The following is a 15,770-nucleotide window of genomic DNA, read 5'->3' on the forward strand; positions in this document are numbered from 1 at the left end:
TTAGTTGGTTATATACCAACTTTGTTGTCTCACCTGGGTTTTTTGTGGGTTTGCTGTGGTTTTTTTTAAATAGGTATGAATGTTTTGATGTGTACATTTTGTCATCGTGACTTGAGAAGAATTTCAGCCAGAATTCGCTTTTGATACAAACAAGTTAAGAGGAGCTGTTAATCTGGGGGGGGGGGAATTTCTGCCTTTTTTTTTTTTTTTTTTAAGAAGCTAAAACTAGGAAAAAAAGCAAAGCCAGGTACTAATACACCTTTGTCAGTAGTTTAAGGAACATTGTTCATGTGTTTCCTAGGCTGTAGTATAGCTATTATATACTGTAGCCAGCATGATGCTGCAGTCCAAAAATTTTGCTAGCAGGAGTAACATATGACAGTCCTAAGTCTGCATTAGGGACCAGTGCTAACAGGGCATCCTACTCATTAGCTGACCATCCTACGCTGTTCGATACACCACACTTCTGATAGCAGGACCAGGCCCTCACATTCAGTGTACCGTTACTGCAGCTATCTATAGTGTGTGCGTGTATATAATACATATATCTACACTGCAATTTTATTTATATATATATACACACACACACAGACATACCCCCCCACCTATTTACCTAGAGTTTTCAGGGAATGTTGGTACTCGGTGGCAGAGCATTTTCTTACACTTTGGGATGAGGTTCTGCTGAGCAGGACCACAACAGGAACCAGCACGAGGCAGGAAATTCAGACGTGTTCAACAGCACAATTCTTCCACCTCATACCAGTAGCTCCCTTCTAATTCTTCCAGTCTGAATTCGGGAGCAAGGCTGTATCTCAATAGCTTCCCTGACACACCCACGCATTGTTCTCCGGGAACAGGATGTTAGAAAATCACCAGTGAAATGAATGATATTTTTTTCTAGGTTTATTTTTCTTTTTAAAAAAGATGAAAAGATTATTTACAAGAAAATGAGACATGTTTTATAAACATCCTTTTCTCAAACCTATTGTGTCTCACTGTGAATTCTGAAATTTGCTAAACACACATTAGGTCTTCAAAATCTTCCATGCTTACAGAAAACCTAAATCCAAAGCATCTGACTTTTAACTTTCTGTGCTTGTGCCCCAAAATAATTGTTTGGTATGAAACCTAGTAAAAATACATGTTTTCACATTAACGAATAATATGCCCAAACCTTCCAATCCTAATATAAAACCAGTGCCAAACATTAAAGATATGTAGGAGGATGCAGCAAGACTTTACAGCTGATGTTCTTGGAATAACTACTGATGACTAATGCATCTTATCCCAGCCAGCTTCAGCAGCGCTGGATTTTATTTTATTTTTTATTTTCTAGAAAGTTGCAACCCTTTCATCACTTTGCCAGAGGATGGTAAAAACCTGCCCTTGACAACCCTATCTTTCAGCTAAGCAGTGTACAGTCAGATCAATGTTTCACTACACCTATAGCCTAAAGTTCAGAAGTTGGCTGAACCTTTAATAGCAAAAGCACCATTTTATAAATCCAAGGAGTCGCATGAAGTAGGAGCACATTTCCTTAGTTTTTCCAAAGCACTTTTCTTCTTGGACTTTTCTTTTTCACTTTCTTCTGTTCTGTACAGCATCTGAGCTGGTGCCCTTCGGGACACTGAGGAATTTGCACTCACTGGAGCAGCGTAGGACCAAGGCATGGGATCCGTGTTACATAAATTGCCTAAACCGATAGAGATCGGTCTGCTTTCTCCACCCTGCCACAGCATTGGCAATGTTACTCAACTCCAACGAGCGCTCAGAGCACAGCTTCAAGAATTTGCTTTCCACGGCTTCCTGGCAAGGAAACATGCCACTCAATTTCACATCCATCTTTTCCACATCTTTCACCACATCCTCAATACAAAAAGGCCTAAAAAAACCCTCCCAATCTGGGGAATGGGAAGGAGAAAGCCCGTAATTCATACACCAAAATTCAGAAGGATATTCTTAGATGAAGGAAAATTTAGCCAGGCCAACCTCACATTCCATAAAATATCACCCATAATTGGTATTCTCAAAAAACCCTTTTCCCTGAGAAGCAAGGGCCGCTTCCGTAGGATTCCAGTTAGGCAGATTATCCATACATGTATTTTTTAGCAGTAAGTCAATGAACCTGCAGCAACAGCAATTTTCATTAAAAGGACCCCCCCCACCCCCTGCACACATTTGGGAAATAATTCAGCTATCAGGCAATTCAATCCTGAAATGTCATATTATAGTTCAAAAGAAAAGGAAGCCAACAAGAGAAATAAATGAAAAGGGAATGGCCACATTCAACAGTCACTCATGCAGATTCCAGATCAAGTAAAAGCTACTTAATAAACATGTGCTTCCCCCCTCCTTTTTTATTTTATTTAATATTCAAGATACTACACTCCTTTGGCCTCTGTCAAAGAGAGAATTTCAAATAAGAAAACATTTGCAAGCCTCAGAAATAATCAGGATTGCACAACAAGAGACTTACTTCCTTGGAGTTTTGTGCCATTGTTGGTATTTCGTATCAACTGGAAAGTCTTTTGAAATCCCACTGCATGCTGCGTAGGGCTGTCAGATGACTTTATACTGCTAACGAAGGTGGACATCTTCCTTTTTGTCTCACTAGTGGCAGGAGACAGAAACGACTTATAGCACTGATCCAGCGAGCAGGTTCTTACTGTGTCTGCCACGGTTAACACAGAGATCTTGAAAGAGAAGAAACTATATTGGATTACCTTACCATTTATAATTCTTTACGCACCGATATAGAAAACACAATGATAAGCCAACTGAAGAGATTCCGTGGATTTAAAATTCAATTGTTAAAAAATAAATGCTTGAGGCATAAATCCATCAAATTTGAAAAGGATTAGACTTATGGTGATTTCAAGAAAAAGAGACTTCAGTCTTTGTTTCCCAGACAAAGTCAGCTTCACTCTGCTCGTACGTAATATTTAATATACTGTTCTGGACAGAAGACTAAGTGAACTAGAGATAACTGAAAACAAAATCAGCAGAGAGCATTTTCAGGAAAGCCTTGAGTGCCTATAGAAAAGTGGAGTGCATACAGAAAATGGAAAAAAAAAAAACCAAAATAAAAAACCCCAAAACCTCTAAGAACTTTTCACAGGCAAGGCTTTACGTTGTTTTAATGCTCCAGTCAAAGCGAGCCAAATCTACCATCAATTTTTTATCCTGTAAATAAGTTAAGCTGTGTAGTGGTAACACTTGCATTAATATACGCATTACCTACTAGTCTTATTAAATGAGTGGCAAACTTTATTATAAATTACGACTGATGCAAGACAGTCATAGAATTAAGCAGTAATTATAACCTGTAGAACAGGTTTCATAACCACTGAGCTACTGTCCAAGTAATATGTCTTTTAAATCTATTTATCTATTTTCTTTATTATAGGTCTATATTGAGACAAACACTTCTGACACTTCAATTTAAGTACTACTAATTCTGCTAAACTATAAGCATTATTTTACAGTATTAAAACTCTCCAAAAACAGAGAAGTTAGAAGTCTTTTTCCTGTACTATTAATGAGAAGACTTAAGGCAAAGATTATAATCAACTTGATTTGACTGAAACTCTCTATCAAGAAAGAAAAAACCAAAAAGCCCAAGCAAAAAGAATGATTAAGGTCCCACTAATAGAGAATTACTGAAAGTAAAGACAAAGCTTGTGGTCCTGCAGAAGCACCTTGTGAGCCCCTGGTTGTAATCCCTCCTTAAAACAACTACAGGTTAAGTGACTTTCTCATTGTTGAGTAGAGTATCTGTGGCAGAGCAAGAAATACAATTCAGATTTCTTGGCCCGTTGCTTTAGCCTTTTCTTGCTAGTATCAAGGTTGTCTGGGAATCTTCCAAATACTAATTATGTTTCAGCTCACTCCAGTATAGCAACAGAATAATTTCCATTTTCACAAGCAAAAAAAGACAGCCTCAGAAGTAAAATGACTTGCTCAAAGGAATCTAGTACTTCAGAAGTCGTCAGGCTCCAAGCACAGTTCTCCTAATTGCACACTGTATCACGCTGCTGACCATCACCTAAAGTCCCTGCCCAGAGGAAAGAGCCTTTAAAGATTACTCAGAACCAAGATTTTCCCTTAGATCAGTGGGTTTCGCTTTTTTCAGCCTGCGGATCCGCAAGTGTTTCCCCTGCAGTAATACAGGCTTCCAAAAGTGAGTTCGAGTCCTCATCATCCATCAGAGGTAGACCACAGATCCCCGTGAATCCATGGACCACAAGTTAAAAACACCACGTTGGGTGAAAACTGAGAACACTGAGCATGGTTGAAAACAACAAAAATATACTCATTGCTTGGAGAAAGCTTACCTTATCGTGTTCATCTATGGAGCTCAGAATAACCTGAGCAGCATCTTTGGCAATCTGAAGCTGCGTCTCTGTGACCGAAGCCCCATGGTCCACAATGACAACAATATGCTTGGACTGAGGTCGAACAGTAGAAACATAGACAGGCCTGAAGGAGAACAAAACCCAAACCACTGCCATGAGTCATCTTGTCATATCCACTAAAACGTTTACAAGTTAAAACAGTTGAGAATTAAAAACAAAAACACCCCATGAAGAAACAACCAATTATGAAAGGAATTTCTGCTTTTATGAAAACTTCTACTAGGAAAGACAAGCTGAGAGTCTGAATGTACAGAAAAGCCCCTCGTTTTCACTCCCTTTCTGATTTTTTTAACCAAAATCAGGTGTCAGATCCTTCTCCCTCTGTCACAGCAACTGCTTTCAGCTAGGAATAAACAATTTTCCTGATGCAGCAGCAGTGTTTGGGATTACTGTTTGCAGCAGCTCACATCAAGTTTTGGATTAAGCGTTCACAAGCGAGAAATGCCTCACGATAGAATTTGGGTGCCGGGAACCTTACTCACACGTAAAAGCGTAATAGCGTGTATTTGCTGGTTACGTGACAAGTAAAAACCTGTGCAACTGTGCAGAGTTGCATTAGCATAGGGTGTTCGGTTTATTGTAATAAGGGAAGGCCTCTGGCCAAGAAAAGGGTTTTTCTTGGTGCCCTGGAACACATTTCACGTGGGTCGTGCTCCACAACCCCTTGGACTGCGCAGTTTTAAACCCTGTGGCCGATCTGAGTTAACTCGGGTGAAGGCTCTCAGTGCTGCCGTGCTAGCATCAAAAAAACGTATTTTCAGTGAAGCAGTGCTCAGATCCAGTTCAATATTGTGAGAGGCATGTGAAAGATTTCACAAGCTCTCGCACCAAGGTTTCAACCTGGAGCAAATTAGGAAGACCTTCAACAAGGAGGAAGAGCTAAAAAGAAACAGGACTTTTCCCGCTTTAGTCCAGACCCAAAAGTAGTTAGAGTCAAGTGTGAGTTTTGTGATCTAAATTTTATTATATCAAAGGCAGACACAGAAATCTTATTACGAGCAAAGGAAATGAAGAGGATTTTAGACAAGGCACTGCAATAAACAACTGGCACAAATCAGTTCTTAATTGTAAAACAGCCTGCAGCTCTACACTGGTATTAATACCTTGAACTTAAATAGGGCCTTTGATCTTCAAAGCACTTAAGTATTAACTAATTAATCCATCCAAACTACCCTCTGAAGTGAGTACTAGCAAAAAGATATCCCCTATTTAGCCATGGAGAAACTGTGACCGAGACTAAGTCATTTGGATGAAATCACCAACGGTTTTAGTGTCAAAATTCTGATCAAGACTGAGGTACCCCCAGTACACATCTTCACACATCTTCAGACCGCACCTTTTCAAGGCCACAGAGAACTTAATCAAGCCCAGACGCTTCAGGCTTTGATGACACATGGAAGATAAGATCTGTAAACAGTTGATTGCTCAACACGGACAGATAACCAAAACACTTTTTAGTCTCTGTACACTCACAGCTACATAGAAACGTACCTGGATGTGCTGATACTTCCTCCGCATAGACTGATTAACTGGTACAATTAGCTAATGTGTGACCAGAGATACTAATGCCACTGCACTTTCTCAGAAGACTCCACCCTTGATTCTTGATCAGTCCCATAATACTGACAGCAAAGGCTAGGGAAAAAATACTGCAACTGCTCTGCTTCATGCCTACGGAATAGGAATACTTCCCTGAGCAAAAAAACCCATGTCATCATTTGATCCTTTTTTCTACAGTTTTCTTAGTAGAAACAGAAAGTTTCCAGTATTGCTGCTTCCCTATTATCCACAACGTGCCACTTGAACCTTGGGTGGAGACTGGAAAAATGCTCCTACCTATGCCCCTTCCAGTCTCTCAGCCTTCCACCTCCCTCCCCAAAGCGATGCACCTGCCAGATCAGTAGAATACATGTTCACTCCTTTATTAATGGGGTCAACTATAAGCCAAATACAGGTCAAATTTTGCCTATGGGTGGACCTACAATTTACAAGTTACTGCTATTTACAGCTTATTTGATTTGGGAGAGGTGAGGAACCTGTATGTAATTTCATTTTACATCAAAGTTTCTTAAAAGTGAAAACTGGTGTGTTAAAAAACAAACCTAAGAAAACCCAAGGGACCCCATTAAAAGTTACTCATGAATGTTGTTGATTTGGCAAAGCTTAATGCTGAAATGAAATCAGGGCTTGAGGAATCCAATTTTAGTGCTTTGCCCACTAAATTATAAGGAGACAAATCATACGAGACAAATCATACCTGCTGCGGTGTTCATAGCTGCCTTTGCACCGGAACTTGTGGGCTGGGAAAACAGTGAAAATACCTTCTTCTGAGCTGAAATACTGCCATTTAATTCCTGGGTTAGACTTCAGATTATCAGCAAGAACTGAAGGTTGGAGAGAAAAAATGAGAAATGAAGTAGAGTTACAAAGGGAGGTCAAACTTGGAGGTATGTTTATTCAAGGCCTCTCTCATATGTGCTTGGAGAAGAACCTGGGTCCCAACACCAGCTACAAGTAGCTCTATTTGAGGATTGATAGAGCCTCATGTCTGATTTGCAAACAGTTAAAGGCTCTTGGAAATTTAATACTGGACTTGACAGATTTTGTTTAATATGCAATGATAATTCCTGAACCTCTAGAGCACAACCGGGGCCCAAGAAGCCAAGGCAGGAGCAAGGAGGGAAGAGATTAAGGCAATTATATATAATACATATACAAACATACGTAATGATAAACACATTGTCCGCATAGTTTTCATAAAGAACAAAACCCCTAATGTAAAAAAAATCACGTGTTCTTTATACTGAAATAAGTCCAAAATATTAACTAGGTTTGCTGCTTACGGCTCTGTAACCCCACCTGTTAACACCACCTATTCTGACATCTGTTTAAAAATGTCTACATGAACATCGAGCAAAAAATAGGTTTACACACAAATGCAGGTCGAGGAAAAACTCACCCTACAGAAATAGCTGAAAACATTAAAACAAAAAAGGAGAATCTTTCCTCTTTGTTCATCGTGCTCTCCTGTTTGCGCAAGGGTAGATAGGTACAGCTCCCACTCCTGGGAGTCAAGATTTTCCCCAAGTTTCTCATTATCCCTGTGCCATAATTAACAAAGCTGTGGTGCCCTCATGTTAGGAGAAATAGCCTCTTTTCAGGGAAAACACAGCATCTTTCATCAAAAGGTTATGCAGTGGTCACATTCCCCAGGCACTGCCTGGTGGGTGGTGGCTCCATGCTGGTTCCACCCATCCCCACAGTGAGCATCTCCACCAGGTTCCCCTTTTCAAGATCATAAAATTCAGAAAGAATGATAATAGCAGTTCTTAGCAGCTATATCGCACCTTTCCTCCAAGTCTCTCAAACTCCTCTGTGGCAGGTGATTATTAGTAACTCATTGCACGGACAAAAAGTGAAGAACAAAGAAGGTAAATGATATGTTCCCAAGTTGTGCAGTCAGGCAGGAACTGAGCTCAGAACATAACCGTAGGATATAGATCTCAAACCCTCTTGTAGTTTATAGGCCACATTAATTCTCTTTATTTTAATAGGAAAGTAAGCACATTTTAATCTTTAAGAAAGCACTACTTAACACTAAAAATCTTTCCAAAACTATAGCTGAGCAACATTAACAAAACTGACTATGTTAGTAAAAACACAAAACGACCAAAACTAACAACCAAATAAAGCAGCTACCCAGGGTTGAGACTGTCTGTACTAATAACTTATAAAGATATTTAATACATCAAGCTAAACCAACAGAGTGCAGGGATATTGTGGAAATTTGGAGCACTTGGAGCCCAGGCAGGGACAATCGTGTTTCAATCACCCGAGGTAGAGGTGGCATTGGGATTTCTGCCTCGTAATGCGATGGGTACGTCCCACCTGCCACCCGGCACGTGCACCTCGACTGCTGTCCCTGCAAGATGAAGGGATCGGTGCTCATCCCACGTATTCGCCAGCTTTGCTGCGCCGGTGACATTAGGCAGCTCGCTGAGTGCCTTAAGGCAAGGGGAAAAATACTCCCAGGAGAGAGGGGGCGGAAAGTCGTTAGCATGGGAGGCACAGACCCTCTCACCACCATGGCAGTAACAGGATTATATTCCACTCGGGGCAAACCATCGTCTCTGCTTGCAGCAAATTTAAAATAAAACTCCAATATTTGAATTCTTAATTTTTTATCTAACAGTTAAACTGGATCACATCAGCTTAAAATGCATTTTAAAAAAACCCAAAACAACAGTATTTCCTTGCCCTTTCTTTTATGTTCTTTGATTATAAAACTTGCCAGAACCGGCAGAGGGGTGCTCTGATTTACAGTGCCTCACCTTTTGCTGAGCATTAACTTTTGGCATTTCCCCTAGGATTGACACCGAAAATAGGCCAGACAGTTTCATCTCCCAAATCTCAGTCATTATCAAATATACCAATATTTGGGTTGGAAATCACCGTGGGACACATTTCAAGCCTTAGCCAGACATTCTACAACAAAATACCCATGTAGAGTATAGTTTAAGTTCAACATCCTCATCAGTTTAGCACTTTCTCAAGTTTCCCAGACTGGCTGCGGCCACGATGTTCTCTCCACATTCACCTCAGGATAATTACCCTGTAAAAACCATTATCTTGGGGGGCTTTTTCCCCTCCTTTTGACACAGTTTTTTACATTTCCACAGTGCCTAAAAGACCCAGTGGAAGTCCTGGTTACACCATGCTGGACTCTGTACAAAGATACAGCTTTGCATGATTGTGGCTTTGAAGAATTTGGTGCCTCACTGGATGAGATGAGGAGAACCAAGGAAGAAACATGAATAAGACATGAAATGGTTGATGAAGGTTTTCTCATTGTGTTAATGACTGAGTAAGGGACAAGAGATATCCTCTGCTCACACCTCTCACCTTCTCATCCTTCTCCAAAAAATACCAGTTCAGCCACAACAAAGACGTCAAAGCTTGTTTCTCCCTCTCCCTGGTGCACAGGTAAACTCAACCTGGTGATGCTCTTGGGAGCAGGAATTTTTTTCACAGGCATTTTCACACTTTCATAGAAACCACCTATAATCTTGCAACCAAAACTCAAATAAATTTGTGGATATTGTTTCACTCAAGTTCCTCCTAAATTTTTCTTAAGTCCTTGTATTGGGTTTGTGTGGCAAGGTTTTACTAGCAGGGGGGCTACAGGGGTGGCTTCTGTGAGAAACTGCTAGAAGCTTCTCCCATGTCTGACAGAGCCATTGCCAGCCGACTCCACGACGGACCCAAGGCCAAGCCCATCAGCAAGGGTGGTAGCACCTCTGGGATAACAACATATTTAAGAAGGTGGAAAAGAGCTGCTGCCCAACTGCAGCCAAAGAGAGGAGTGAGAAGATGTAATAAACTCTGCAGACACCCCGGTCAGTGCAGAAGGAGGGGCAGGAGGTGCTCCAGGCACCGGAGCAGAGATCCCCCTGCAGCCCGTGGTGAAGACCATGGTGAAGCAGGCTGTCCCCCTGCAGCCCATGGAGGGAGGATGAGGGGGTGTAGAGATTCCACCTGCAGCCCGTGGAGGACCCCACGCCGGAGCAGGTAGAGACACCTGAAGGAGGCTGTGACCCTGTGGGAAGCCCGCGCTGGAGCAGGCTCCTGGCAGGACCTGTGGATCTGTGGAGAGAGGAGCCCACGCCAGAGCAGGTTTGCTGGCAGGACTTGTGACCCCATGGGGGACCCACGCTGGAGCAGTTGGTGAAGGACTGTAGCCCACGTGAAGGACTCATGTTGGAGAAGTTCATGGAGGACTGTGTCCCATGGGAGGGACCCCAGGCTGGAGCAGGGGCAGAGTGTGAGGAGTCCTCCCCCTGAGGAGGAAGCAGCGGCAGAGACACCGTGTGAGGAACTGACCACAACCCCATTCCCCATCCCCCTGTGCCGCTGGGGGGGAGGAGAGAGAGAAATGGGGAGTGAAGTTGGGCCTGGGAAGAAGGGAGGGGTGGGGGGAGCTGGTTTAAGATTTGGGGTTTAGTTCTCATGATCCTATTGTGATTTGATTGGTAATAAATTAATTTTCCCCAAGCTGAGTCCATTTTGCCCATGACAGTAATTGGTGAGTGATCTCCCTGTCCTTATCTCGACCTACAGGCCTTTCGTTATGTTTTCCCTCCCTGCCCCATCGCCCTCCAAAGCGCCCATCCTCTTCTCCTCTCTCAGATCTTGTCTGGGAAAACCCAGGTTCATTTCTGAACTCGCTGAGGTTTGGCAGCCTGACCCTTCAGAGAACGTGCAGCACTGGTGCTCACAGACCACACAAGCTCTCATGTGTGGGAGCACGTTGCATGGCCACAGTGGTGGGAATCCAGGAAAGTATTTGATAACCTTTTATTAAGCCACAAAGAGAAGCCTGGAAAAAAATCCTTTAAAAGTATCAAAATTTTGGAAGAAAAACAAAAAAAAAAATCATAACTATTTAAAAATATTTGGTTTTAAACAACACTCTTAGCTGTGTATAACAACCAACATTATCCATTCTACTGCAACACAAAAAACTTAGAAAAAGCTAATACAATTCTACTTTGACATAAATAAGGCTAAAGTCCAGGCACACCACCACTACGGCTGAACTCCTGCTTCACGGGGTTGCACTGCCTCGCAGGCAGGGAGGGAGAAGAGAGTGTCGAACACTTAAATCCTCCTGTTTATGTCTAACCACTAGGATTTCATAGTTCTGGGGGTGAAGTATGGCAGCTGTTTTCTTTGTATAAAGAGGCTATATTTCTGGTATTTCAGTTTTTTCCTACAGAACTTGAAAAACATGTATTTTCAAATCAGGTATTTGAACACTCAGTTAAAGCCTGGATGAAACAACTTGTCCAGTTTAATTTCACCAGCAGCAATAAAATAAAGGACTTTACAATTAAACGGGGCTTTTTTTAATCATTGCTATATTAAAGATAAACTTCTCACTCCCATAAGGCCATGATTTGTAGGATACCCCACGAGAGTATCTGGATTTAAAAGTGTTTGTTTTCCCCCATAAAGCCATTGGAACCTCAAAGCCTCGGTGCCTCTCTCTGCTGATCCTCCTTTTCACAAAGTTCTGCTCATGTTTTCCTTCAGCTAGTATGCTACTCCAATAATGCCTTCCCCAGAGACCATCAATTTTATCGCAAATCCTTGCTTTTGTTTTGCTTTTTTTTTTTTCCCCCCTATGACCACAGTAGACAATCTCCCAGCAGATAAGCCATGGCTGAAAAATATGGACTTTTTCTCTTTAAGTGCACTTTTATTTTCCATTCACTAAAGCTGTAAGAACGCCCTGCAGGTATTTCCTCATTTATTGGTCCCTGCCAGGACACCCAGCTGATGCTCTTTTCTAGCCTAACCTCACTTACCCCAAGCTTTCCTCAGTTGCTTGCCTGTACTTTCTTCTTACCTCCTCCTTCCAGCAAAGCCAACCTCTGGACAGGTTACACAATCGAAAGACCCCAAGAAAAACCACACTGTAAGGCGAGTTGCCTGTCTAGCTTACAGCTGAGGCTAAATTTGTCCAAATTACACCCTTGGCAGCACTAGCAGCAATGTGTGCAGGGCATCTCACTGGTACTCGCTTTCTAGGCTCCATAGGCTTGACCTGTGGTTCCCATTTTAACTCAAAACGTAATTTACTTTTTGTCATTTTCTGGTCAGGTTGAAGTGATTTTTGCATGTATAAGAAGATAACCACTTCCCTGTTCTCCTACTAATTATGAATTATTTTGTATTACTGAGTACATGTAATGATTTTGCTTTTCTAAAACGAGCATCCCTCCTAAATAAAGACCCAGTCTTGATATCACGCTACTTGGAGGAAACCAAGAGTCCAAGTCTTATAAACACAAAAATCTTGGTGGAATCCCTTAATTCCAGACACAGATCAGGGATATCAGCGCCCACAAGCTGGCACTGCCAAGTCACTCCGGAACCTCTGTCCCCTCCACTCGCAGTGCGGCACTATCTGACCCCAAATTCTGCTGCAGACAGAAAAAGTTGGAAAGTATTAACACGAGAGTATTTGAAATGATCATTCTCTCTAATTATAAATATCACACAAGGCAGAAAGGACCTTTAGAAAGAAAGCCCTATGTGACAGAGTTTATAAAACTTCAAAGGGAATGCGATATGATAACACTTAGCACTTCTAGATACCACTTTACATCTTCAAAGCATAGTCAAATCATTAACTAATTAATCTTCAAAGAACAGCACAAACAGTCAGTGAAAAAAAAAGAAGGAACTACTGAACATAATTGCTCATTATAAAAGAGTTTCTTATAGTCCTCTTTAGCATTACATTTATTGAGCTGCAGATCTCACGGTTCCCAACCCGCAAAAAAAAAAAAAAGAGGAGTTTAATTTTCTGTGCAACACACATACTGCGGTTCTTCTCTGACAAATACTTCCATTAAAAATAATCATCATGAAGCTACTTCAGCGTTCCCCAGAAACAACGGCAGAAAGCGAAATGTGTTTATTTGACCAGTAAAGACATTCTCTAACTCTCCAGACCTACAAATCTCCTCCAGGCTTTTCTGAGTCAAACTGTACTCCGGCTGACGCGTTTTCACCACAAATAAAAGGCGCTGCAGTTCGAACTCAATTAAAATTCTGCTGATGGCATGAGCCAGGATGGAACCCAGCTCGCTCCTTGGAAGCTCTTTTGACTCTGAAGGGCAAAGAACTAAAAAACCTTTCATTTTAAGGACTGAGCCCAGCTTCCTTGATTAAAAAGGTTGGGGGGGGGGGGGGTATTAACTCATCTGCTCAAACACCTCCCAAATATTTTAACTCACCCGACCTATCAGTTTAATGTATAGCAATATAAGAAACATGACCAAGGTACTCCATATTTTAAATGACCAACACCTCAAATAAGGCACAGACAAAATTTATCAAGCAACCTGGTACCATCTCTGCAGACTGCTGGGGAAGAGCACTCTGCTAAAGCTGCCTGACTTCAAACAGACATTTCGGCACTTTGAAGGACGAGAAGAAGAAAGATTTACTGGTTCCTTGTTTATTAAAAAAGGAAAAAAAACCCCAAGGAATCTTGATACCATAATGCATTGGCTCTGGGTAAGATTTTGTCATCTAATAAATAAAGGACTATTCATACCAGCGAGGACAGATCTCTTAATCTAGCTAACCGAAGCCTGTGATTCCATCTGAAGAATAAAGACTCTCTCCTTATCTATTCTGTAGTAATGGCTAAAAGTAATCCAAATCGAAAACTCAAGCCAAGATAAAACAAAACCTTTTCAAGACATTAAAAAAAAGTCATCTAATACCAAGGGGAAAAAAAAAGACAAATAATTATTTTTTAAGGGTTGAGAAAGAAAGAAGTACATCTATTTCTTTCTTCTTCTTCCCTTCCCAAAGACTAATGTTTATTTTCTCTTTATATTATAAAAATCCAACAGAACACTGCAAAAAAAGCACTCTTTATTTTTGGAAGTTTCATGACTACATGACCCTTCTTAACACATTGTTCAGACTAGATGCCGAGGCTGTTGCCTGCACCGAGGGCTCTCCCCAGCTCCGCTCCTGTGGCTTGCCCGGAGTCTGCGGTGCAAATTCCATTCCCTCCCAACACCTACAGCTTTGCCACTCTAATCCTACTTTCTTACGCTGTGCGCAGAGCGGGCCAAGATTAACATTTAAAGAACTGAGATCGAGGTCGAACGCAGCAGAGCTTAAATTTATGTTTTGCTGAGAGCTTTTTATAGGCCGGACAATTTAAACTGCAAAACTCAGGCGGAAAAAGAGAGACCCTCATGGGATTTCTTTTTTTTTTTTTTTTTTTTTAACATTGAGAATGAAATGATCAACCCATTCAAGAAGACAATCTGGTAGATGGACAGGCCAGGTTGTTTTTGGAAACTGTGGGCAAACTAGCGAAGAGTACAGGTATGGGAGCTCCTGCTTCTGGGCTGGAGGGGCAGAGGGCTTTCAAACCCTTTCTCTAGGAGGTTGATGCACTTGGGGTTCTCCCCATCATGCTGCATCCAGTGGGAAAGTCGGTATGACATGACTTTTGGGAAGCCATGGCTTCCTACCCTACCCTTAAGTCTAATCAAGTAAGGCAGGAGAGGAAAAAACACAAATCAAAATACCCAGATATACTACCAACTCTTCAGCTTTTAGAGCAGAAAAATAATTCAAGCTAAGGTAGAGTTTGAGTTCAAAGCGCAACAGATATTCCTCACTAGCTCTACATGAAGACGCAAGAGAAGTAAGAAAAATACAAGATTAAAGAAACTTTTTTCTTGTTTGATCTTTATCCTCTTTCAAAGGCGGTTTTAGTTTAGGGTAATGAATACACACACACAGATTTATTCAGAAACAGCTCCTGTGCAGACAAAGTGCTCTGCCCTAAGTGTACCTCCTAAGGTAAGTGGTTTCACAGAACTAGGTCACTGCAGAAATAAGAAAAAAATTAAGAGCTGAGAGACAAATGACACTAAATACTTTCAGAAACCATTTCTAACCTGACAGCCATCTTCACAGCTGTAAGGATGCTGGTGCACTGACAGCACTCCATCCTTCTGACCAAAACTGAGCCTTCCCTGGAGCCACACCAGTCTCCTGTTCCGTGGCTGGGGTGACGGAGCTCGTGTGGTTTAGATTTTTCTCAACTGATGACCAGGGAAGGGAAGGTGGGAACCATCATCTCACGGACTTTCAAACACCTCCTCTGCACAAGGAGGTGAGGACTAAGGGTACTCCCTGTAGCTCACCCAGAAAACCTGTGTACCCAGTATCATCTCCTGTTTCTCACATAAACCTGTTTCCATCTCATTTTTCTGCATCAATCCAGTCTTTCCACTCCAGTTCTCTCTTACAGGCATTTTCTCACTAATAAAAAACCTCCCCCCAAGGCTGTGTTTCTGAGAGCTGCTAACAGGAAAGCCGGAGGAGATTCTGCTGTCAATACATCCTGAAGCACTTCCCTGTTCCTACCATCACTCCAATTCCCTCTTCTCTTCTGCTGCCCTTTTCTGCCAATGCCATTTTTTGAAGATACTCCTTTCATCAGGAAGCTTTCAAGCCGGAGGCAAGGGAAGAGGAGGCACTCGAGTCATACTGTCAAGCCAGGACAGCAAACAGACTGAACATGTGCTCGCTTTGTTTCTGTGAGAATTCAGACCAGAAATCTAAAAAATGTTTAAGGGAAACTATAGCTTATTTGTTTTCCACCACTCAAGGAGTATTTCTTTAATATTTTTTTTACATCCATCTTCTGCAGTAGAAAGAATGGGGGGTTTAATTATTTTTTATTTAAGCAATTAATTCAATGCTTTGCTTTTGTGATGGTGCCTGAAAACTTGCTTTCAAAAATTATTT

At 41.6% G+C, this 15,770-nt stretch overlaps 1 protein-coding gene across 1 annotated transcript in view; it reads right to left on the reverse strand.

Annotated features, from left to right (window-relative positions):
* CACHD1 (cache domain containing 1) overlaps positions 1 to 15,770 on the reverse strand; it is a 108,488-nt gene that overhangs the window by 29,582 nt on the left and 63,136 nt on the right. The window contains exons 5-7 of the mRNA XM_075759178.1: positions 6,673 to 6,799; positions 4,335 to 4,479; positions 2,477 to 2,693 (exon numbers count right to left, since the gene is read on the reverse strand). Coding sequence (XP_075615293.1) covers positions 2,477 to 2,693; positions 4,335 to 4,479; positions 6,673 to 6,799 — 489 coding nt within the window. The remainder of the gene's footprint in view (positions 1 to 2,476; positions 2,694 to 4,334; positions 4,480 to 6,672; positions 6,800 to 15,770) is intronic.

The sequence above is a fragment of the Balearica regulorum genome, chromosome 8 (assembly GCF_011004875.1).
Source record: "Balearica regulorum gibbericeps isolate bBalReg1 chromosome 8, bBalReg1.pri, whole genome shotgun sequence".
In the NCBI taxonomy this organism is placed as follows: domain Eukaryota; kingdom Metazoa; phylum Chordata; class Aves; order Gruiformes; family Gruidae; genus Balearica; species Balearica regulorum.